We start from the raw sequence: 24,184 nt of genomic DNA on the forward strand, positions 1-24,184 counted from the left end.
AGAAGAGAATGCCAGAGACTGAGCCTCTGCTGTAGAATGGGGCAGGAAAGAAGAGGAAAAGAACAGCTGTTTCTTCCAAGCACTACAGGAAAGTATGTCAGGTAGCAAATTGCAGTTGGGGTGTTCTCAAAGTAGTTAAGGAGTCTACTTATTTCTGACTGGGCAAAAAAAGTCCTCCACAGACACATGCCTCTCCTGAGATGGAGGCCAGCAGCTGGCCTCCAAGAGAATCAGTGTTCTGCTGAGTCAGGGTATCAGCTACATCAAGTGTAGTCTGAAAGCTGATCTGTGTTTGAGTTCTACCCTGCAAATCACAGTGGAGAGGATCTGGTATGATGATGAATTAAGGGAACAGGTATGGCACTGAAATGACAGCCTGAAAAGAAATCGAATATAATATTTTCACATGTGGGAAAGAAGTATTAGAGAGTAAAGAAATATTATTTCACTCAACAAGATATTGAAATAGGTTTGAAAAAATGCATTCAGTAAGAAGTTCAGAGTAAAGTTCTAGTAAAGTTCTGAGGTTTAGTAAACCTTCGAAAAAGTATAAGATGACAATCTATTTGTTGGAATGACTGAAGTTTTTCATTATGTATCAATTGCTCTGACTATTAAAAATTTCTCAAAACAGAACTATGAACAGGCATTATGGACCAACTGCCATACATGGAAAACAAAGCTAAATACACTAGGTAAAACATATAGTTTATTTTTCTGACTAGCAAGCATATTTATACATTGAAAAAGCTTGCCTAATGCTGTTAAACTTATCAACACTATCACACTGCTAAAAAAGATCTAAAGGAAAACATCCAAAACTGAAAATAGAATTGCTCTTCTTTGCCTTTCTTCATTGAATTATACTAATAAATGTTGGCAAAAACAATCCAAGTTACATATACTGGCTAAGACCTCCATGAGAGATTCTGGTTCAGCCACCTGGTGGTCTCAACTAGATAAATACATATATAATGCCCTCTTATCCTCAAGAGTTTACAAGCTAAAATAAAAAGAAACAAAGGATAGAAGGAAGTAGTTCTTCAGTTTAACCAAGTACCACTGCTATTAGATTAAGATAGACAAACACTATTACAGGAAAAACAGCACCTAAAATGTCCAGTGGACCACTGGATACATGTTTAAAATTGCTTCTATTCAGTATTATTTCTCTACTTCAATGAAAGTTCCTGAAACCAAGCAGGCAGCTGGTTCAGCTTCTAAAATATGACAGAAACATTGCTACAACTATTGTTGCCCATCTCCTGTCCATTCTCTCATATGAACTCACACGCAAACACAAATAGCCTCCATTTATTCCAGGCTTCAAGTTGAGTTATAAACCAAATAACCTCTAAGCATATCCTATAATTAAAAAACATCCAGACAGAGTCTTCAGAAGTTTTCTCTAGATCACTTCAATATTTATATGATAAACATTTACTTACATGTTACAAAGATGCGGACAGTCCAAACACTGTCTCTTCTTTCCACAAAGTTCCCCACAGCTATGTGGGATTTCATTTCTATTCCATTCAGGATTGTGCACCTTACCTAAATCATGTCAAAAGACAAAAACGTATTTACTGCCTTGAATACAATACTGAATTTGGGAAAAAATATCACACCAAAAAGAAAAAGCTGTATTTTCAATACTGACAGTAGTCTTCTTTGAAAAACAAAATGACACAAGATGTTTCCCATTTTTCTCAGCTTTCAGTGCTGATATATTTTCAACTTCTTTAAAAGTAAGTGCCACTGGAATGTCAAGCTCCAGAAGATTCTTTCCTTCTATGCTCTCAGGAGGCACTTAGGTAGCCAATATTTTACATTAAATTAAACTGATAAAATACAAGAAAATTAAAAGCCCCCTTTAGTTGGTCAGGCTGCATAGTAGATAAGAAAACTAAAGGGTGAAACTACCTTGCTGCCTCAACACAGAAGAAAAAAAAACCCAACCAAACAACACCCACACCCCCCCACAACAACAACAAACAAAAGACACTATTCCCAGAAAATAAGATCTAGCTGGTAAGGTAGTAGGGAATAGGGCCAGAATGTAGTGATTGGGCAAATTATAAGTGTCACTTCTCTAAAAAGAAGCAGAGTCTACATAAATCTAAACATTAAATGTTGACATTTTGAGGAATGCAGCAGGACATCTTAAACAAGAACTGATAAATCCAGTATGCTAGCTTCAAGTATTCTATATTTCAGATAAGCACTGAAACCATATTTTAATTAAACTGACATACTGTTAGCAAATGTCATAGCTGTAAGTGCACTAGATGATCATCAGGGTTAAAGTTAATTGCCATGGTTAACACATGCAAACTTAATTTCACTCTCTGCAAGAGGGGAATTAAATTGACAATGAAGCAACTGAGCCCATGTTACAAATTTGAGCTGCAACAATTAAAAACACCAAGAAAATGTATTTTTGGTGACATAGTTATGTCATTTTATCTCTTGTAGAATATACAATGGTGTACTAAAACTAGCAAGTTAGAAAACTATGAATAAACACCACAAATGGCATTTATCCACCTGAGTTTCAATTAAATTAGTTGAACAAGCAGGAAAATCCTGAAAATTAGAAGATTCAGAAGAAAAATAAGCTAGGAATTTCTTCATGGAACAGTGGAAAAAAAAACCCAAACAAAATAAACCACACTTAACACACAGTATTTTTCATCAAATAGAAGATAGCTTTGCATAAACAGTTGGTGATGTCCAAATGTCATAACGTTAATGTAAAACTATCTATGTAATATTAAAGTATTATGTTCCAACACAGTGCTCTGCTAGTATCAACCCTGTGGACAACTTGAGGTTCCTACTGTAGATCTCCCAACGCTATGAACAGTCTTTAAGCTTAGGGAGAATTTCTTTCCTATTTAAGAGATGGACAACCTGTCTTAGAAGTATAATTTTCATTTGGAATAAAAACATTCACTCTAACTGCATCATTATCCCTGTACTTGTAAGATTCCACACACTGTCATACAAAAACACTGTCTTACCTGTACTGCACTGTTTTTAACTTACTCACTGACACATTTAGATACAGAGAACTTCAGGTAAAATTATCACAGAACCACAGGTTGGAAGGTACCTCAGGGACCATCTAGTCCAACCTTTCTAGGAAGAGCACAGTCTAGACGACATTGCCCAGCACCCTGTCCAGACAACTCCTGAAAGTGTCCAATGTGGCCAAGTCAACCACTTCCCTGGGGAGATTATTCCAATGGTTGACTGTCCTCACTGTGAAAAATTTTCCTCTGGTGTCCAATCGGAATCTCCCCTAGAACAACTTCTGTCCATTCCCCCTTGTCCTCTCCATGTGACTCCGTGTAAAAAGGGAGTCTCCATCTTCTTTGTAGCTACCCCTTAAGTACTGGTACATGGTGATGGGATCCCCTCTAAGCCTCCTTTTCTCAAGGCTGAACAAACGCAGCTCTCCCAGCCTATCCTTGTATGGCAGGCTTCCCAGTCCTTTGATCATCTTGGTGGCCCTTCTCTGGACCCCTTCCAGCCTGTCCACATAATTTTTTATATAGTGGGGACCAGAACTGTACACAGTACTCCAGGTGTGGCCTGACAAGCGCTGAGTAGAGTGAGATAATGTCTTCTTTATCTCTGCTGGTGATGCCCTTTTTGATGCAACCCAGCATCCTGTTGGCCTTTTTGGCTGTAGCAGCACACTGTTTGCTCATGTTGAGCTTTCTGTCCACCAGGACCCCCAGGTCCCTTTCCACAGAGCTGCTCTCCAGCCAGGTGGATCCCAGTCTGTGCTGCACTCCTGCATTATGTTTTCCCAGGTGCAAGACCTTGCACTTGTCCTTGTTGAACTTCATAAGGTTCTTGTTAGCCCACTCTTCCAGCCTATCCAGATCTTCCTGGAGAGCAGCTCTCCCTTCTGGAGTGTCTACTTCCCCACTCAACTTGGTGTCATCTGCAAACTTCACTAGGCTACACTTGTTCCCATTACCCAGATCACTTATGAAGATGCTGAATAAATTGTTACCTATTACAGCATAGGTCTAGTTCCTTTAGGGCAAGTTCACTGACTCCCAGTTCCTGCCCAATTCCAAAATATTCTGTTTTGCAGAAAGCTAAGTGAAACTTTCCAGTGGCTCTGACTTAAGGAAGGGAAAGCTACATGAAATCAACACAAACTTCTACAGTGTAAATCCCAAACAAAATTTACCTGCATATATGCAATTAAGTAACAATGCATTTCTCCCTTTTTGTCATATACTTACAGCTTAGTGAATATTGTACTCCATTTACCTCTTATATAAAACATGTACCTTTATTAAACATAAAGGCCTGAAAATTCTGAATATTATTTCCTATTTAACCTGTATGCGTCCCCAATCAACATAAATGACAAAATTGCTAAATCAATTTAAAGGTTTAGATAGTTGTATGCTTGAATTGTGTATTATTTTGGTGTATAGAATCACAGAATCATAGATTTATTAAGGTTGGAAAAGACCTCTAGGACCATCAAGTCCAACCGTCAACCAATACCACCATGCCTCCTAAACCAGTGTCTTGCCACAAAGACAGACATAAGACATGCAGATTATTTCAGTCCTTCTAGAGAAGGAAAGCTTGTAGGATAGCAGCCAATTCTATAATTATTCTATTAAAATCACTATTATTACAGTGGTATGAAAATATTTCAGTTGTGATTTAGTATTTCATTTTTAAAAGATTTTAAGCAACATATGTGTGATTCTCTGTACAGCCACCTTCCAGCGTCAACAGTTTTAAACAAGGTTAAATTTCAGGGATGTAGGCAAACAAGCAGCAATATCAGAATTCAAATTAAAAAAAAAGAATCAAAATGACAAAATTTTTTTTCCTTTGCAAAAGCAAGAAACTCACCACAGAAACAAGTGTAAGTTTTAGGAACTTGTGTAGAAGCATTCTGACAAGCTGGACATCTCCAACCACTATTACCATCTGTAGGTAAAAAAAAAAAGATAAAGATTACTTGAAGTAAATAAAGGAGCTAGTCTGCAAACCTAGAATAAGTGCTCTTGCCTTTTTCTTACCACAGGTACAATCAAACAAAGTTTTTCCATTCACTCAGAAGTAGTGAGAAAGCAGGTTAACAAAAATACATTTTATACAGTATCAGGATAAACACAGCAATGGTACTTCATCTGACCAGGCTCCAACTTTACATAGAGGCAAGAACAAATTTTAAAATTGCACTTTTTCTATTATCATGTACCCTGTTATAAGACATTCTACTAGAATAAAGACGGTCTTCACCATACCTAAAGATGCGAGAAAAGAAGTATTAAAGTGTTCAAAATTGGTGAGAAAAATGTAATTACCTACAGTCATAAGCACCACCTGTATTCTCCTTTTCATTATCCTCTCATGTTATGAGTTTACATGTCTTGTAGAAGACCAGTTTAGCATTGCTTCATGTCTAGAATAAATTAGTGCCATATAAACCAGAATAATCTACTTCAGTTAAAGGTGACAATACCTAGCTATTAACTAGGACATTACTTTTAAAGTTGGTATTTTATTAAATAGTAGTTTTCTTACTTCTGCATTTCAGAAGGGTGTTGATTAGCAGTAAAGAAAGTGACATTCATTAAGATATTTCCCAAACGCAGTACATATCTGGCTATGAAGAATACCAGTGTGCGAGCACTACTGACCAAAGTGGGGCAGGTAGGAGAGACATTTTTTTGTATGTACGTACACACACACTCTTTTATTAGATTGGATAGTATTATAAAGCCTATAATTTATCTAAAAATAAAAATATATAAATATGAACTGATCAGCTCTTACTGTCTCTCTTAACCAATCAACTCACTGCTGGTAAATTAATAAAGCTGTTATTATAGAACTGTACTCCGCAATTAAGAAACGTGACCAAGATTTGTGATATTTTCACATTATGAATGCAGGATGGATTGCAAACAGGAAACCCAATCTGTGACAAGAGAACTGCAGTGCAGTGACAGGCACACCTAGGTTCACTATCAATTGGATTGGAGACTTCTGATGTTAACCATCACAATGCACAACGGCAATGATTTTCACAAACTGGAGATGATCCAGATTACAGACTGCCTTGACACTCTTGAAATACAAATCTAAAGCACATCTATTCTTTTCAATACTTGGTGCCTATTCATACCCCTCATTATCCTGGCTTATATCACTGTGCCACCAAGACTGCTTCGGAGAGCTGTACAGTTATGGGCTGGGCAGCTGTACGACAGTGGCACAAGAAGTATACTCTCACAATCATGCTCAACACTAAGCTGCATCTCCTGACCAAGACTTTTTTTTAATTTGACTGCTACAAACTGATGCATCTCAGAAGTGTTAAAAGCTACAGATAAAAACTGGCAGCAGGGGACTGAATGGGGTATCTGCTGATGAAGCTGTCAGCACCTTATATGGCTCCTCCCAAAGCTAGCATACTAAATCCTAAGGGATTCCCTGTGGGATTACTTTGTACAGTATACTTAACTATTACATTAACATAGTTTCTTTCACTGCTATTTCATGTTATGTTTTTCAAGATCTGTGAAGCCTATCATCAAAGCTTCAGGAGGCCAGCAGAAGGCCTCTCCTATCAACATCTCTCCTGGAGCAGCACGCCTAGTCCTCTATAAGCAATGGTATCTCCAGAGTATAGTGAAGGTCCTTGTAAAATAGGAACCTTCTACCAAGCAAAACAGCCTTTCAAGATATATTTTGTTGTTCTTAATCATTGATCATCCTTTGCTCCTATAAGACATAGCTACATTCATGTGGGTCTACCCGCAAGGAACATGCATGCATGGTTGCTCTCTTCCAAAAATACAAGAAATAAATTTTCTTCCTGGATTCAGATGCAATTACAGTAGGACAGAATGACAGGATGACTCCTGACATACACATTTGTAAGGAGTGGTTACAGGACCACTCCTTAAAAATACTGATTACTGAAGAAAGTGAGAATGAGGATGGCCCTACAGAATGAACATTCCACTCAAATACTCTCTTGAACAGGAGCAAAGTAGGCAGAATTCCAAAAATACCAGAAGGACGTTTGTCTGAGCAAAATCAACACACCTCACCTTCATTTACTACGGACTGTTTTAGTATTTGCTATCCTTACCCTCCTTGTGGGATAAACAGATTCCTTACTTGTACTTATTTACCAAGATGTTTTCCATACACTTACATATTGCAAGTGTTCCTATTTGTAGCACTTTCAGCCACAAAAATGTTTATCTGTGGTAGCATGCCCAGAACCCTACCCCTTCCTATTGCATACCTGTTGTCATAAAGGCACAGCAAATGATCTTCTGTTTCCAGAATCCTAAATGATTAAAGGGCTCAAAAGAACCCTGAGTAGGAAGAGCTGGGAATTATATATACAGACTAAGGATCTTTAAGTGTAGTTTCAAAAAAGCACCTTTCCTCTTTATGTGCTTGCCTAGATGAGTCATAGGTGATCACAGAAGAAAGGATCCAAAACACATCTGCTGGAATAAAGAGTGAATGCTAAAAGATTGTTTCCAAAGGCAGCAGTACAGCAGGAATTTTCAACATATATACAAAGCTAGCTACATAAAAAGAACTTGAAACAGAATATTTCAGTCACTCCAACTGTAATAGAATTTAGTAGAATCAACACCGGCAGTTTCATGTTACATTTCTAAAAGGTCTTGTGCAGTTCTCCAATGAGATAATCTGTATCGGAATAAATTACTGCTTTGCCTTCTCAGCTAGACACAATCAAAAGCTTTTGTCCCAGTAAAAAAAAGTGACAGCATCTGTGTAATATCCAAGGCATACAGAATAGCTTCAGCCCTTGAACATCACAGCTTAAGGGAAAAAGATAAAAAAAACAAGGAAGAAGAGAAAAAAGGCAAGTAGATTCATATTCTGACCACTGAAACTCAGAAGCCATCTTCGAGGCCAATATTGGATTGGTACAGACCACTAGCTAATCTGGAGGCAGAGGGCAGGGGCAGCAGAGGGAGCAGACACACACGTGATAACTCATATCTCCAGTCCTTCCAGCCAAAATTAAAATACCAGTAAAACTAGCTCCCCTGCAAAGAAGGGAGAAAATGGCTTAAATTTTTGTTTCATCAATGTAAGGGTAGAAGTCAAACAACATTGAAACAGTTTTTAAAAGAAGTAGAAGGAAGGGGGCAAGAGACAACAATTTCCCCTTTATAAAGATCTTGTGTGCAATGCAGGTATTTTTGTCAGATTGGCCTTAGCTGTGCAATATCTAAAGGTCACATTCCTCCAAGACATAATTCAAAAATGTTCCTAAAAATGCTTGCTAAGGAGAAAGTTATGGTCTTCTTTATAAAAAGAACCTTTCCATATAATGGCAAACAGATGCCTAGCAGAGCTCCTTCTCCTCCTTCTGACCAGGACATCTCTAATACACAATGCAAATCCATTCTCTAGTTCTGAGTGCCACTGACAGCTTACATTGTAGAATTACCAAACGTTGCATCTCAACCACAAGTCTAATGCAAGCAGACTAAGAACAGAGCAAAACCTTATGACTCCCCACAGATAATCAGGATATTCTTTCACCTGCCTGGTGTCATGGTTTAGCCTCAATCAGCAACTAAGCACCACACAGCCACTTGCTCACTCCCCCCTGAGAGAATCAGAAGGGTAAACTGAGAAAACTCATGGACTGATATAAAGACAGTTTAATGGGTAAAGCAAAAACTGCACACATATGCAAAGCAAAACAAGGAATTTATTCACTGCTTCCCACTGGCAGGCAGGTGTTCAGCCATCTCCAGGAAAGCAGGGCTCCATTAACTGTAACGGTTACCTTGGGAAGACAAACATCCCCCCCCCTTCCTTCTTCCCCCAGCTTTTATATACTGAGCATGATGTCATAGAGTATGGAATATCCCTTTGGTCAGTTTGGATCAGCTGTCTTGGCTGTGTCCCCTCCCCTCCTGCCTTCTTGTGCACCCGGCAGAGCATGGGGAGCTGAAAAAGTCCTCGACTAGTGTGAGCACTACTTAGCAACAACTAAAACATCTCTGCATTATCAACACTGTTTTTAGCACAAATCTAAAACATAGCCCCATACTAGCTACCATGAAGAAAATTAACTCTATCCCAGCTGAAACCAGGACACTTGGCCAAACTACAAGTAATTTTTCAGGTGACCATCAAAACAATGGAAGGCAAAGAAGTATCTGAGGGCTGATACCTTCAGTAAAACACATCTGAAAGAGTCCCTGAGAAAAGAGATACTGTAGGGTACAAGAAGACGTTGTTACGGTAACCCTGATAGTTCTTCGCTAGAACGAGTAGAATCCAAAGCATGTTTTATCTTGTTGACATGGGAACCCAGCATAGTTCACCTCCCCCCTCACCTGCACCCACCTTTGCATGGATGCCAACCTGATGGCCTGCTGTAGATCTCGGAATTCAGACAACACCATCTGTATTACAACAGCAAGTTTGCTAATGTGCAGAACAGGACATTAAATATATACGATATGTTAATCAGCACAAGTTTTATTATCCACCCCTGCAGTGCATTCCTTTGAGCTTCGCCCCCAACAAGCAGGGTTCCACTGTGTTGGGTCCCCATGTGATTAGCATTGGTGTCCCAGGGCTCTCACCATGGTAATGCTGCGCTTTCCTTAAAGTCAAAGCTTTTCCCTCGTAACAGATACCCATTACTATTGATGTGGAAGACGGAACTACATGAGAAGATAACCCACCAAAGATGTTATCCACCTCATCTGAGTATTCAGGATTTCTCCGATACAATGCTGTGATCACAAAAAATTGTGAGAAATTATGTACACATACATACTTTCAGCCTCCTACTATGTGTCACAGAAATAAGAGCTGCTGTAAGGCCCCAAATGGAGAGACAGTCTCACTGAAACATTCGGTTGCTTCAAAAACATAAGAATGAACATTCAAACCTGATCCTATGAAAAAGATATTCTCACGAGGCTGGAAGTGAAATGTAGCAGTGAGAAGTTTGGGTACTGAGATTAGATAAGATTTCTTGGAATTCATTACAACATTTGTAGAATTTAGCAGCTTTAATGTAAATTGTGTCCAGAAAAAAAAAAACAACAGATTTTTTCCCTATTCCAGAAAAACAGAAAACAGTTTATATTGAGTTAGGTAGGCCACAGTGTCCTATTTCTCTTCTGGTAGACAATAATTACTGCTAGGGTTCTAGTGAATCTTCAACATTATACAAAGCCTGAAAAGTAGAACCTACACTGAAACAACCTACCAGGAAACAAATACACTCTGAAATACAAGTTCTAATCAAGATAGGGTAGCAGGGCTTTGCAGGTCAAGAAACATGCATCACTGTCCTTACTGGAGTTATGGAATCAGTTCTACTGAGACCACAATCTTTAATTGCAATTAATGGTTATCTCAAGTTCTCTCACACACAAGATGCAGTAGCATATTTAGTCCACAAATTCTTACAAGAAAAGCAAATGACCAAAAGATATGGCTATTTGAAATGCTGTCAGGATTCAAGCATCTAAGGTCACTGTTTTGAAAGATAAGCAAAACCTCCCTTAAGCAAGCAGAAATTCTTTTGATCAAGCAATATGCTGTTTCACGGAAATCACTCCAAAGAAGGCAACAAAAAGAACAGCTAAGAGATAAAGGTTCTCAGCAGTCACTTTCAGTTTGGCTTAAGATCTCAGTCTTACCCAAAAATCTGTTCCCCTTCTCAAATATTCCAATGCCTTATGTTTCAAATCTTGTGCTGATATTTGCAACTTCCTTTCTACTGCCAGTATGAAGCATGACCAGCCCTACTCAGAAGTCTGTCTATGCATCCTCAGAAATCCAAGAACTTTGCAACCAATCCTTTCTGCAAGAGATTCACAGTCTGTAAGAACTTCTCTCAAACATTTGGAAGTAGCTGACAGACTGTATTACCTTGGTCTGCCCAGAGAGAGACAGAAAGACACATGAAGAATGGTAAACGCTAAACCAGCAGGGTACAAAAAAATTAACCCTACTTCAAGATTAACATTACAGTCTTCAGAGTGTCTCTACGTCATACAACTGAACACAGCAGAGAGGCTGCAATTCAGCCTTAACTTACACCAAAGTGTTCAAAGAGCAGAATGTAGTCATAGAAGAGTTTCAAAAAGTGGTATAATACAAAGAATCTGAAACAGTTTAAGCTAATGACAAAGGCCTAAGCTCCCTCTTCTCTGAATTTCATTTCACTGCATGGCGTCGGTGGCAGATGTCAGGGGTACTTTATCTTAGAACAGAACCAAGAACTAGTTGAGTAAAAGCAGACAACTAATGCTTGGAGTGCTTCTTCGGTTTGACTGCTCAGCCAAGCACAGGTGAGAGTAGACAAAGCATTTCTTGGTGTGTAAAAACACAGCCACAGAACTTTGCATCTTGATGCACTGATTTCATTGAGTGATCTTATACTTACGTATCCAAACCTGGAAATTAGTTTTAGCTAGAATAGAAGAAAGAATGAAAACAGCAGGATTATACAAAGCACCCGAAGAACCATAAAAAACACCCATTTTTTAATTAAAAATTTGCTTTGTTTACAGCTTACTTGTTACTTTAGACAATATTTATAAGTAGTTTTCCAGCATAAGAAACACATGAACTTTGCTATTATATATATTTGAGAGAGAAAGTGTGTGCAAGAGAGAATACCAACCTTCAGCTTGTGAAGCTGGTGACCGCGCCCACTTCTTAATGCAATTCAGGTGGAATACATGGTAACAATTCTGACAGCTCCAGACTGGGGCTACTATTCGGACCACCTCACAGCATACCATGCACTCGTACTTCTCTGTGGTCAGCTGTTCAATCAATGACCCTGCAAATAAAATACATTACTTGTACATTAAAACACCAGCTAGCTGAGAAACAAAATTAAAATGAAATTCCAAAATTTCACTTAAATTATAACAGAATTTATTTTTCCTGTGTGGCTATAAGCAAGGTATTAGTTTACTCCTGGAAGATTCCAGTTTGATACCTAGTATGCCTCTCTAGTTTCAGAGCAGAAAGAGGGAGTGGCAACAATAATTCATGTTGATGAAGAGCAATCACTCTGATCTTACAAATTAATACTTTTAAGCTTGGCAGAAGTTTGAGATTTTACTCATCACTTCACAAGGGAAATTTACCTTCACATAAGTTTAAACCAAAAAACTTCAAGCTCTGAACTACAGAAGTTTCAGCCAAAATTAAATTTAATTCCCATCCTTGAGTATTCCTGGAAGACCACACAACAAATATTAACAGTGAAGTACCTGGATTACAGAAATAAGTCCCTTAAACTGACTGCTTTAGTAGTGGAATTATTGGGAAACAATAGTCAAAGTACTGGGCCTTTTGAGCCATATGAAAGGATCTGAAAAAGTAATTTGTAAATAAAGGAAGAACTCCACATGAAAGACAAAACGGCCTGAAAACGTAATTAAATATGCAACCATAACAAAGGCACCACATAACTTCCATTCTGCCATCAAGATAAGGCTACCAAGTACACCTTAGAAATGCTATTTGATCTATGCCCACAGAATTTTAAAACATCTCAGCCTTGAGAAAAGAAGGCTTAGAAGGGATCTCATTATCATGTACCAGTACTTAAGCGGTAGCTACAAAGAAGATGGAGACTCCCTTTTTACACAGAGTCACATGGAGAGGACAAGGGGAAATGGACAGAAGGTGCTCTAGGGGAGATTCCGATTGGACATAAGGGGAAAATTTTTCACACTGAGGACAGTCAACCATTGGAATAATCTCCCCAGGGAAGTGGTTGACTTGGCCACATTGGACACTTTCAGGAGTTGTCTGGACAGGGTGCTGGGCAATGTCGTCTAGACTGTGCTCTTCCTAGAAAGGTTGGACTAGATGATCCCTGACGTCCCTTCCACCTGTGATTCTGTGATCTTAATTACAAGTGTAAAAAAGCACCATTTTTAGGTGATGCCAATACAAGGAAAGTTAGAAGTCATAATGAAGGACAAAAAACCAAGAAAATAACAAAAGAAAAATGACACATGACTGAAACTAAACCCATGGATGCCTGGAAACCTGGAAGTGTTACCACTGTTTGCCCTCCTTAACAGGATATAAGCACTTTCGAACTTCTTTTCCAGCCCTCCTCCATCAAGCACCAAAAGATTTAGAATTATCAGTCATTTCTGCTTTTGGCACCCCATGAATATTATCTGCTGCAAAGAAAGCATCCCTACCTAAAACATACTACTTTTCTCCAGAAGACTAAAGCTATACCATACACAGAAAGGATAACTGCCCCATAAATAGTTAAAAGCACAGACCCAGCCCCCCGAAAACAGTGGCAGATACTGTTTCCAAAATAGCTCCCAACTAAAGCATGCAAAGAAAGACTGCCATTTTGGATGGGGAAGTTTCTTAAGTTCCCAGTAAAAGATTATTACTTCTCTTCCTGCTCACTGCATATGATGTTCTTCATTTAGTAATAATGCCAGGAAAAAAAACTGAGGCATCTTTAATTTTAAGATTCAAGTAGAACCCAGGAGCATGAAAGTTAACGCATTCAAGTTAGAAAGGATCAAGGAGAATCTTGATCCTTGAGCTCTTCCTAAGGTAACAAAGTTTCTGACTGGAGCTATCTTATGCTTCCCGATTACGCTACTACTTTCTCAGTTCTGAAAGAGAAGAGACACTAAGAAGCAAGATCTTCAATATTCAATACCACAGTTAAGATAACAAGAACTAGCCCATCCATATCTATCATTCTGGGCAACAGCAGATCAGATTGAGATGCGTTGTAAAAACCAACTAAATCTAATTCTCACTCTTCAACTGGAAAAGGACCAAACAAAAAAAAAAGAAAATAACTGTCCTTATTGTCTCTGAAAGAAAATAGGTCTACATCTGCTGGGTACTATGAATAACACAAGACTATTTCCTCAGTGCACACTTAAGCTTATCTAAAACAGCAAGAAAAAGCTACCTAGGTTGTCTAGAAACAGAAACCAGTACTGAGGCATTGAAGACATTTCCATTTAATGTTATGTCCCTAATGGTATGAGTTGGCACAAAATTCACTCAGTCAAAACCCTGTGGGTCTGCTTGACACTGTCAATGGCACACGTTTCTATTCTCAACTTCCAAAAATAGTATCCAGAGACTTTCTCTATTTCTAATTACCTTTTGATAACATCATTGCAAAAAAAAGAGCAAAAAATTCAGTTAGGAGCAGAATACAGATCCTGTCTACCATTTTCCTACTTCTACACAAAAGGTGAGAACATTTATCCTGCAAAAATCAGCTTCAGGATTGTCCCTCCAGTCCCATTATTCAGGATGCTCAGAATTTTACTCCCTGCTCCCACAATATACATGTTTTAAGATGGTGCCTGACCAGGCCATCATCTGCAATTTCATAGTGAAACAACAAAAACTTCAGACAAAATCTGTTCTTCCCTAGTAAACTTACAGACACTTCCCTACACAGAAACCACACATCTACAATTCATTCTACCCCCTGAAGCTGATACTGACCTAATGTGAAATAAGCCTCTTCAGCTAGTCAAATGTGGAGGCAGTTTCAATTTTTCAAGATTGTATCTTTAATACAAGAGTACAGAACAGTCCAGAAAGCTTACCTGTATGCGTTTCTTTGTTTTTTGGTACATCACTTTGTTTTTTCCAGTACTGGGTCCAGCTGAAATGAAGTGCAGGTGCCTGATCCCCCTTTAACAGGAACTTTCTTCCATTACATCTGACAGAATCAGACAATTGGTGCCTGATTTCACTGGTCAAATTTTCATCATTTTTGTGAACAGAGTTTTCTTTCTTCCTCTCATTTTTGTCTTTTGGAGTATATGCAAGAGAAGACTTCTTACCTACTTTTGTATTTTTATTACGGTGAGAATCATGCCTTTTCTGACACTCTTTTTCTGCCGGGGGTTTATTCCACACAGGCTTCCGAGGATATCTTTTGTTTATATAATTGTAGCCTTTCTGCTCATCCCCACTACCAACAGGTACATCACAGAATGCCTTTCCAACAGATGATTCTGAAGAGTCAGACTGAGTCATATCCAAAGCTGGAACATTTTCAAACAGCTCTACTTTCTGTTTAGAGCTCACTCTCTTTTCCCGGTCATGTACTTGCTTACCCTTCTCCCTGAAACCTCTTCCAGATGCATGCATCAGATGGGTTTTCTTTGGCTTTGCTCCTCTGCTATCTGCATTAGGTACCTCCCTGTCACTCTCCGAGGAGAGAAAGTCATTGTATCCTCTAGGAGGTGCTCTTCTCCCAGGTACTACTGCAGCATCTGAAATTCCTGGACCTGCAGCAGCATCAACAGTACTTTGCTTTATCTTACTTCTAGTACACATGCTATCGTTTCTTGATCTGTGCCATCTCTGGCTTTGCAAGTTGCGACTCTTCAAACTTCTACTGGTACCAAAATATTGGTGGAAGTCTTCAGAATTCCCATACTGACTTTCGGGATTACAAAAGCCACGATGCTTTGTGGAAGAGCTTTCATAACCTGTACCTCTTTCAGAAGACAGACTAGGAAATGGTAAATTACTTCTATTCTGATTACTGTTAGATTCTTTCCTATCTTTATTTACCCAGTTTATATCTGTAGGTTGTCTTTCCCCTGGAATGGAATCAGAAGCATCAGGATTGAAATTTGATGCACCTAAAAAATGAAAAAAATAAAACCACACATGTAAGACTGTTAAATAGTAAACACTTCTTTTCAGCAAAATTACAATACATGCAAAGGCCCAGAAGTTCAACCAATCCCACTCTTGACAGAACAACTGCAAACAAGTTTCCAGAAGCTAGAGTTGAATCATACAGTGCTTTGTGGAAGTTACTTTCTCTTGTCATCATTACAGAAAGACCATGATGACCCAGAGTTAAGATGAGAATATAAAAACGTATGGTGAAGAAAACCATTTGAAGCAGCACTGTACGTATTCGAGACATGCAAACATGATAATCAGTGTTTAACATGTGCTGAAGTTTTTCCTACACACACAGAGAAACGTGAAGAAAAGGGGGTCCTTTAAATACAATGTCTACATCTGAGATTTTAATATTACACAGAACTTTGAATATAAATTAAAATCCATCAGCCAAAGAGTACCAATAGTAAATGCTTGCATGAACTCTGATTACACTGTTCTACATATAGACATATTAAATGGTAGAGGGACTACCCAGGGCAGCTTTGCAAAATTATTTTTCTGTTATGAGGCCATTAACATGAACCAGGCTTCCAGTTGTCATTTCTATGCCTCTAGATAAAAGCAAGAGGTGTACATCAGAAACCTTACGTTGCTCAATTTCATATCACATTGTGCCTCTGGGCCTGCCTGCAATAGGAATTATCAGGTGAGTTTCAGGGACAGGTTAATGGGCTGTGGCAGATTTGTTGAGTCTTACACAGTAGCGTAAAAAAAGAGAAGAGGCTTCTAAAAATCTCATGGAGGTAGTGTCCCTTTTAGAGGTTAGGTAGGTTACCTCTGATGGAAGGGCAGGTGCAGTTTATTCCTGGTTCAGGACGATTCAAAGAATCAAGCACTTTGGCTATGAACGTAAAAGACTCTCCAAAAGGCTAATGCTATCAGGGTCTCTCAACTGCCTATTATTTTAACTTTTCAGTAAAGACTGTGGAAATTAACACTTTGAAGGGAGGAACAAACCAGAACACTTCAAAGCATTAATATTTTTTTTTTTCTTCAGTGACTTTCATTTACTTACAAATGAAAGAGTTTTTTTAAAACCTCTAGGAATGGTCATAATTACTGTGAGGGATTTTCCGGCCAAAGAAAACAATATAACATAAAACTTTGTGGAAACGAAGCTTTAAGCTTTCTAAAAATTAGGAATTTAAAGTTACGTTTAGGATGTTCTTAACCACATAGCCTAATTCATACTTGTTTTTAAATAGAGACTTAGTTGAAATAATTTTGGTTTTTTGTCTTTCCAAAGGCAATATATATACAATTATATATAATTTAATATATTAAGAGATGTTACAATTATATTATAGTAGATGTTCTTAATATAACATCATCTATTATTATATGCTATGCTACATAATATATATTATCACACTAGCTATAAATGGCAAATACAAAGTGGGTTTTTTTTTTTGTGGGTGGTTTTTTTTTGTTAAGCTGTAACACTAACCTGATTTTGAGACATCAGAACACCAGACAGAGGTCTTTCAAAACAGCCGGGGACTGAGTTAAGAATCAATCTTAACTCAAGGGAGGGGAAGTGGAGAGGGAGGTGCTGACCTCTTCTCCATAGTAGCCTGTGTGGGAATGGCTCAAAGCCACACCGCTCAGGAGAGGTTTGGACTTGACACGAGGAAACACTTCTTTACAGAAAGGGTGGTCAAACCCTGGAACAGGCTTCCTGGAGAGGCAGTTGATGCCTCATGCCAGTCAGTGTTTAAGACACATTTGGACAATGCCCTCAAGAACACGCTTTAGCTTTTGGTCAGCCCTGAAGTGGGCAGGCAGTTGGGCTTAATGATCACTGTAGGTCCCTTCCAGCTGAACTCTTCTGTCATTAGGGCTGCAAACCCTAGTAGATACAAAATCTTAGGCTTATACATCTAAAAGAATCTGAACTGCAAGCAGCTTCGCTGGAAACATTCTATTTTTCTCACCTTAGCACATGCATCCTGTGTAAAGAACTCGCAATATAAAGTTGTCACTTTTACTTTCTACAAGTACACTTACTTTCAGTTTTTCCAACATTTTGCCAGTTTATGTTCTATCACTAACAAAGAGTACTACAAACAAATTGTAGTTGTAGTCCTTTTACATTGTAAACAGCAGTCATTCAGTATAGATTACTTAAAATAGTTTATCATATTTTGATCTGAAGACAGGATGCAATCCTGTAATTACACATCAACCTTATTTGAAACAACCCATTTTCTCAGTTGGTTTAAGATTCTTGTCTATACCGTAAAATTTAAATCTGATGGATAGATCTAAGAAGGTAAACCCAATGGCTTCTTAATGTTTAAAATAAACATGTTTCAAAAATCACACAGCTTGCCTCTAAAAAGTATATTCTATTATTAAAGATAATTATTTCTTTGGTTATGAGATGTGGTATGTAAAATGTATGCATGGATCATAAACAAATTGCTGCAGAGGGCTCTCGAATGCAGCGTGAGTAAGTGTGTTTTGTAGATCTAACATCTCACACTGGCATAAAAAACATGTTGGACATGGCTTTAAAGTGATGTTTTTCTAAAATACAGTCAAATTGACTTTTGAGCATGGCCTCCAAGAAGCATAACCAGGATGTGAAACATAGCTGTGGAAGTGATATTTTTAAAAGCACTTTCCAAGTCATCTATTAAGTTTAAAGAAACAGATGGGAAACCAGGATTCAGATATTTTAAAACACCTCCAAAATATGAATAATTCATTAGGCCTTTTTATATCACCCATGAATAGGATTCCTATTCTTACTGTCAGCTTTTACATTATAAAAAAATTCCAAAGAAGTGATAAATTCTACTAAAACTGATCTCTGTCTGCCAAGACAAGAAACAGCAAAATATATATACAAGCTTAATAACAAGCAGCTAACACTGGCTCAAATTTCCTCTGATGTGTTTGCAATGTACATACACAAAAATCCCAAGAAAAAAGGGAACCCCTAAAGCTAGATTCCAGCCTGTATTTCTATAAAATAAACAAAGAAAGCCACAATACCTTTAGAAACAACCTCTGTATTGCAGATTTTAATACCCGAGAGCTTGAATGTGAATTAAAACCAACCATATGAAACTCATACGGTTTCATGCCTGTTCTGCCGTAACATTACACATCACACCACTTTCAGCATTAACTGTAGACAGAGACACAATGCCCATGCAAAGTTAGGCAGTCTGTGTGAAATACCCTTCAGAAAACTAATTTGACAAGGACACTTTTAAAAATATGAGGCAAATTAGTAAGTACAGCCTTATTTTAATAAGTACAAGCTCTGCTTCAAAACTAGAACTTATTCTGGGGACCAGTACAGCCAAACTTAATAACTTAGGTACTCTTTTTATGAAGACATCAATAATGACATTTGAAGGTGCCACTTAAAGACATCATGCCTAACTGACATTTCTTAGCACAGTTTCAGCAAGCTAAATTCAGTTTGATTTTGAAGAGCTGTTAAACAATATACTTTAATTAGGCAGAAACTGTATGAAGTTGATAATTAAGAATAAATATAAGAACAAAAAAAATATATTGAAGTCCAGCTAGAAAAAAATATCATGGGTACAAGAGTCTACAGAGTAGCCCCTTCGGTCTCAGAGGTAGCAATTCTTTATTCTTAAATGAATTCAGCTCTACCTGCTATATAGGAAGAACCGATTTTCTTTCTGAACCTTCATATCAATACAAAACAAAAACTAAATAAACACCACTAATTAGTACTAGTCTTTCTCAATGGACAAGCACTTATTTTTTAATTGACCAATCCTTATTGAGATACCCATAAATTCAACCAAAAATAGTGTCACCTGAGTACTGTGTGCAGTTTTGGGCTCCACAATACAAGGAGGATATAAAAATATTAGAATGTGTCCAAAGGAGGGCAACAAAGGCAGTGAAAGGACTAGAGGACGACTTAACAAGGAGCAGCTGCGTCTACTAGCTTTGCTTAGCTTGGCGGAGACTGAGGGGTGACCTCAGTGCTGTCCACAGCTTCTTCATGAGGGGGAATGGAGAGGGAGGTGCTGATCTCCCTGGTGGCCAGTGACAGAATCATAGAATGGTTTAGTTTGGAAGGGACCTTTACAGGCCATCTAGTCCAACCCCCCTGCAGTGAGCAGGGACATCTTTAATTAGATCAGGTTGCTCAGAGCCCCATCCAACCCAGCCTTGAATGTTTCTAGGCATGGGGCCTCCACTAGCTCTCTGGGCAACACATGCCAGTGATAGGATGTGAGGGAATGGCTTAAAGCTGTGTCCAGGGAAGTTCAGATTGCACAGTATTAGGAAAAAGTTCTTCCATGAGAGGGTAGTCAAGCAGTGGAAAAAGCTTCTCAGGGAAGTGGTCATTGCCCCAATACTTTTAGTATTCAAGAAGTGTTTGGATAGTGCTCTTAGGTACCTCGTTTAACTTCCAGGTTGCCCTGCATGGAGTCAGGAGTTGGACTCAATGACCCTTGTGAGTCCCTTCCACTCAAGATATTCTGTGATTATATATTCTGTTTATGTACTGGCTCCAAGCAGAAGACAAAGGTAATTTCAGGACAGATGTGTTCAGTTTTAAAGCAATTCAAATAACCTATTCTTTCACCTAAAGACATGTGACAGTAGAGAGTACATACACAAAAATCTATTTGTGTCAGCACTGCATATATCTAGGCAAGAAATGGTCCAGCCAGCTGGACAAAAATCACAAGTTACAGGGAAGACACTCCCTGCAGGTCTTATGGTACCTATATTATGTGGTAACACACACACAAAAAAAAACCCAACCCAGGAATGATGCATTACAGAAATCTGAGGCTTTCCCCATAGCATTAGAAATGTAAAACCTTTTCCTCACAGAACACCAAGCTTGATCTTTTCTGTCTTCTCTGATCATTTTATATATTCACCTACAGCATCCTATCATTTCTAGAGATGGCACAGATTTACAAAAGGTTGGATTTCCTCCTAAACAGGAATTAAATTGTTTCAGGCTTAAAGACTCCAACAGTGCAACCCATTTTCATGCCCCAAACTTATTGTTTATTCCAACTGTAAGAACTCATCTAATAAAAGATATGCTCTCTTCCCACAACTCTTGCCAGAAGTGAGGGCAAGATTAACATGCAAAATCATCATTACTATAGAATCACACAATAGCTGAGGCTGGAAGGGACCTCTTGAGATCATCTAGTCCAAATACCCTGCTCAAACAGGGTCAGCTAGAGCCCACGACTGTGTCCAGCTGGGTTTTTAACATCTCCAAGGACAGAGAGGCCATGACCTCTCTGAGCAACCTGTTCCAGTGTATGACCATCCTCACAGTAAAAAGGCTTTTTCTTATGTTCAGATGGAATTTCATGTGTTTTAATTTGTACCTTTGCCTATTGTGCTTTCACTTAATACCAGCGAGAGTAATCTTTACTCCCTCCCATCAGGCATTCGTACACAGCACTGAGATCACTCTGAGACTTCTCCAGACTGAGCAGTTTCAGCTCTCTCAGCTTCTCCTCATCCTAGAGATGCTCCAATCCTTTAGTCATCTTCATGGCCCTTTGCTGGACTTACTCCAGTATGTCATGTCTTCCTTGTACAGGAAGCTCCCCTTGTACAGGGGAGCCCAGAACTGGACACAGTGCTCCAGGGGTGGCCTCACCAGTGCTGAGCAAAGGGGAAGGTTCACCTCCCTTGACAAACTGGCAATACTTTTCCAAATACAGTCTAGGATACTGTTGGCCTTCCTGGCAGAGAGGGTGCATTGCTGACTCATGGCCTGCTTTTAGTCCAGCAAGGACCCCAAGGTCCTTGACTGCAGAGCTGCTTTCTCGCTAGCTAGCCCCCTGTGTATATTGGTTCATGGTGCCATGGTTTTGTGTTTTTACACCATTGTCCAAATTCAGTGCATCCACATTTTGAACAGAACATGAAGTTTTAGCTAGCCCATTTCAAGATGACATAGGAGAAATGTAAAAGTACGGAAAGAAATACAACTTCACCGTAGGTAGCTTCATCATTCTAAGAGAAGTATCTACTGCAGAATGGATTTTGCATAAGGAGAATAAATGTATTATAAGTGTTTTCACTTTCCCGTTCACCCTTACAGTGGGCTACTCAATGTTTTATAGCAACTTCCTGATATCTTCAGTTTAATGATACATTGTACCATGTATAAAGATGCAGCTGTCATTTTGAAGGCAAAAACCCAAAAATATATTTGACAGCAAGTATGGCAAGTGATGGAGAAAAACATCCAGTAATGGCTATTAAATACAAATACCACCTGTCCCTTCTAGGTACACAGGACTGGAAACTAGAAAGGTGTATCAATGTGAATAATCATTCCACAATTGCCTTGTTTCTTATATTCTTCCCCTTTGCCTCTTATACTCATTCCCTGAGTCTCAAAAATCATTCACTATTGGCAAAATATCCTGGATGGGCTGCACATCTGCCGTGACCCAAAACTGTCATTCTTCAACCTCAGATGCTTCCCCTGACAGCAGAAATACCTTTCGTATTTAAGCTCTGAAAATCATACACTTGCTTTGTCCATGAAGTTGCAGGGCAAAAGCCAGTTCCCATCTTAATATTGCACAAGGCCAACTCAAAACTTAACTATGAGATGGTTCTTGATAACACAGTATGTATTACCATAACAAGGAATGAACTCCAGGATTTAATGTCATGTGACAATTTCTGTGTTAAGCTTAAGTATTATAAAGCAAATGTAGAAATGGTGTGTCATCCAGACTAATCTACTGCTTTTCATTAAAGCTATTTTTAGCTCAGTATACCTATTTAAGACCCTTTATTCCAAGACATATGCACTGTACAAAAGGTTTCAGGACCAGAGCTGATTCGCAGCCTGACAGCACATAAGATAAAACAGACAAGCAGACATTTGTCTGCACCAGCTTCTCTTTACTGAAACTATCAGCCTCTGAACCATGACCCAAGACTATTCCACTCCCGCAAGGCAGATGTGGACACATTTTTGTTCCATCAAAAAATGAACTCAAATTACTTTTCCACCATGACAGCCAAGCTGCCAAGGACAGAGGAGAAGAGACAGAGGCCTATTTAGTATATACCGTAACGATCATCTTAATCTGAATTAAGATCAGGGTACTGCAAAAGTAGAGATCAATATTTTCTTCTTCACCTCAGCCACAAAAGTCCAGGATTCTTCCTGGCAGAAATCTAACGACTCTATAAACAATGAAATGAGTTAGTTCATTAAGTGACCCCAAAGTGACATTGATTACCTGAGAGGTCTACGCCTACTGCAAGAAAATCAAGAGACATGATGAAAACACTAAGTCTCATGCACGACTCTGGGCAACAGTGTTATTCCCAGTTACACGCTCAAGATACAATTCCATAAGGGTTCTTCTATCATTAAGTGCCCACAATACATGATAAACCATTAAATGCAAGGAATATGGACCTTGAAAGGCTACTCCCTCTCCTCCTCAGCAGCCGCACCCAGTAAAACGAAAGTTAATCAGCATCTGCACCATTAAAGCCAGCAGGCAAAAGCAAACAAAACGGAAAAACTCTTTTCTTGCACGTGTGGCGTTCAGTCCCACTCCAGCGGGGTCTCCAGGCCGCCCCCACCCGCGAGCCCGTGCCCCGCCGGCTCCCCGCCTGCGCGGCTCAGGCCTCCCCCACGACCCCCGCGCCACGCCGCAGCCTGATAGCGGCCCGTGGGCCGGCACCCGCCGGGCTGCCCCGGGCGTCACGGGCACGGGTGGGCAGAGAGACGCGAGCTCTCCACAAACAAACCGGCTCTTTGTGTTTCCTGTGGCGATCCCGTTCGCCTGTCACACACTAGGAGCCCGCAAGTCCCTCGCCGGGCAGTTTCCCTATCGCGCCCTGCGGCAAAGCCCAGTCCAGCCATTTTGGGCGCCGCGGAGTTGCGGCGGGCGGGGGGTTGGGGGGGCGGCAACAGGTGGCGGTGCCGCCGCCCGCGCCCCTCGGCTCGGCACGACCCCCAGCCCGACAGCCCTGCCGCGGAGCCATGACTGCCCCTCCCCTACCGCCCCACGGGCCCGCTGCCCAGCTCTCCCCGAGCACCGCACCGCACCCCGCTCACCTGCACCGGGCCGCGCCTCCGCCATGCCGAGGCCGCCCCTCCGCTACCAGAACCGGCTTCCAGAGCGCCGCGCACGCGCACACCTCCCCCGGACTACCCCCTCCACCGGCGGCGGCGGTGGCGCGCGGCTATGTGCGCGCAGCCGCAGTGAAGGTTTGGGCGCCAGCGGGAGGGGCGGGGCCGAGGTAGGGGGCGGGGCTGCGGCTGGCGGCCCCCGGGTGAGCGGGAGGTCGGGAGCCATGTGCGGGGCTGCCCGGGGCGAGCGGGGAACCGTTAACGGCGGCGAAGGGATGCCGGCGCTGGCAATAAGTTGGCCGTTTGCGTGGCAGTCACCTCGCT

At 40.0% G+C, this 24,184-nt stretch overlaps 1 protein-coding gene across 3 annotated transcripts in view; it reads right to left on the reverse strand.

The window, feature by feature from the left end:
• The window catches only part of NFX1 (nuclear transcription factor, X-box binding 1), a 71,858-nt gene extending 47,891 nt beyond the window's left edge, over positions 1–23,967 (reverse strand). For all 3 annotated transcript variants that reach the window (XR_010371630.1, XM_064443789.1, XM_064443790.1), the window contains exons 1-5: positions 23,846–23,967; positions 14,664–15,713; positions 11,714–11,875; positions 4,897–4,974; positions 1,449–1,554 (exon numbers count right to left, since the gene is read on the reverse strand). Coding sequence is in view for 2 of the 3 variants with exons in the window: in XM_064443789.1 (XP_064299859.1) it covers positions 1,449–1,554; positions 4,897–4,974; positions 11,714–11,875; positions 14,664–15,713; positions 23,846–23,870 (1,421 nt within the window). In the remaining variant the exon portion in view is untranslated. The remainder of the gene's footprint in view (positions 1–1,448; positions 1,555–4,896; positions 4,975–11,713; positions 11,876–14,663; positions 15,714–23,845) is intronic.
• Positions 23,968–24,184: the final 217 nt, after the last annotated feature.

The sequence above is a fragment of the Phalacrocorax carbo genome, chromosome 2 (assembly GCF_963921805.1).
Source record: "Phalacrocorax carbo chromosome 2, bPhaCar2.1, whole genome shotgun sequence".
Classification (NCBI taxonomy): domain Eukaryota; kingdom Metazoa; phylum Chordata; class Aves; order Suliformes; family Phalacrocoracidae; genus Phalacrocorax; species Phalacrocorax carbo.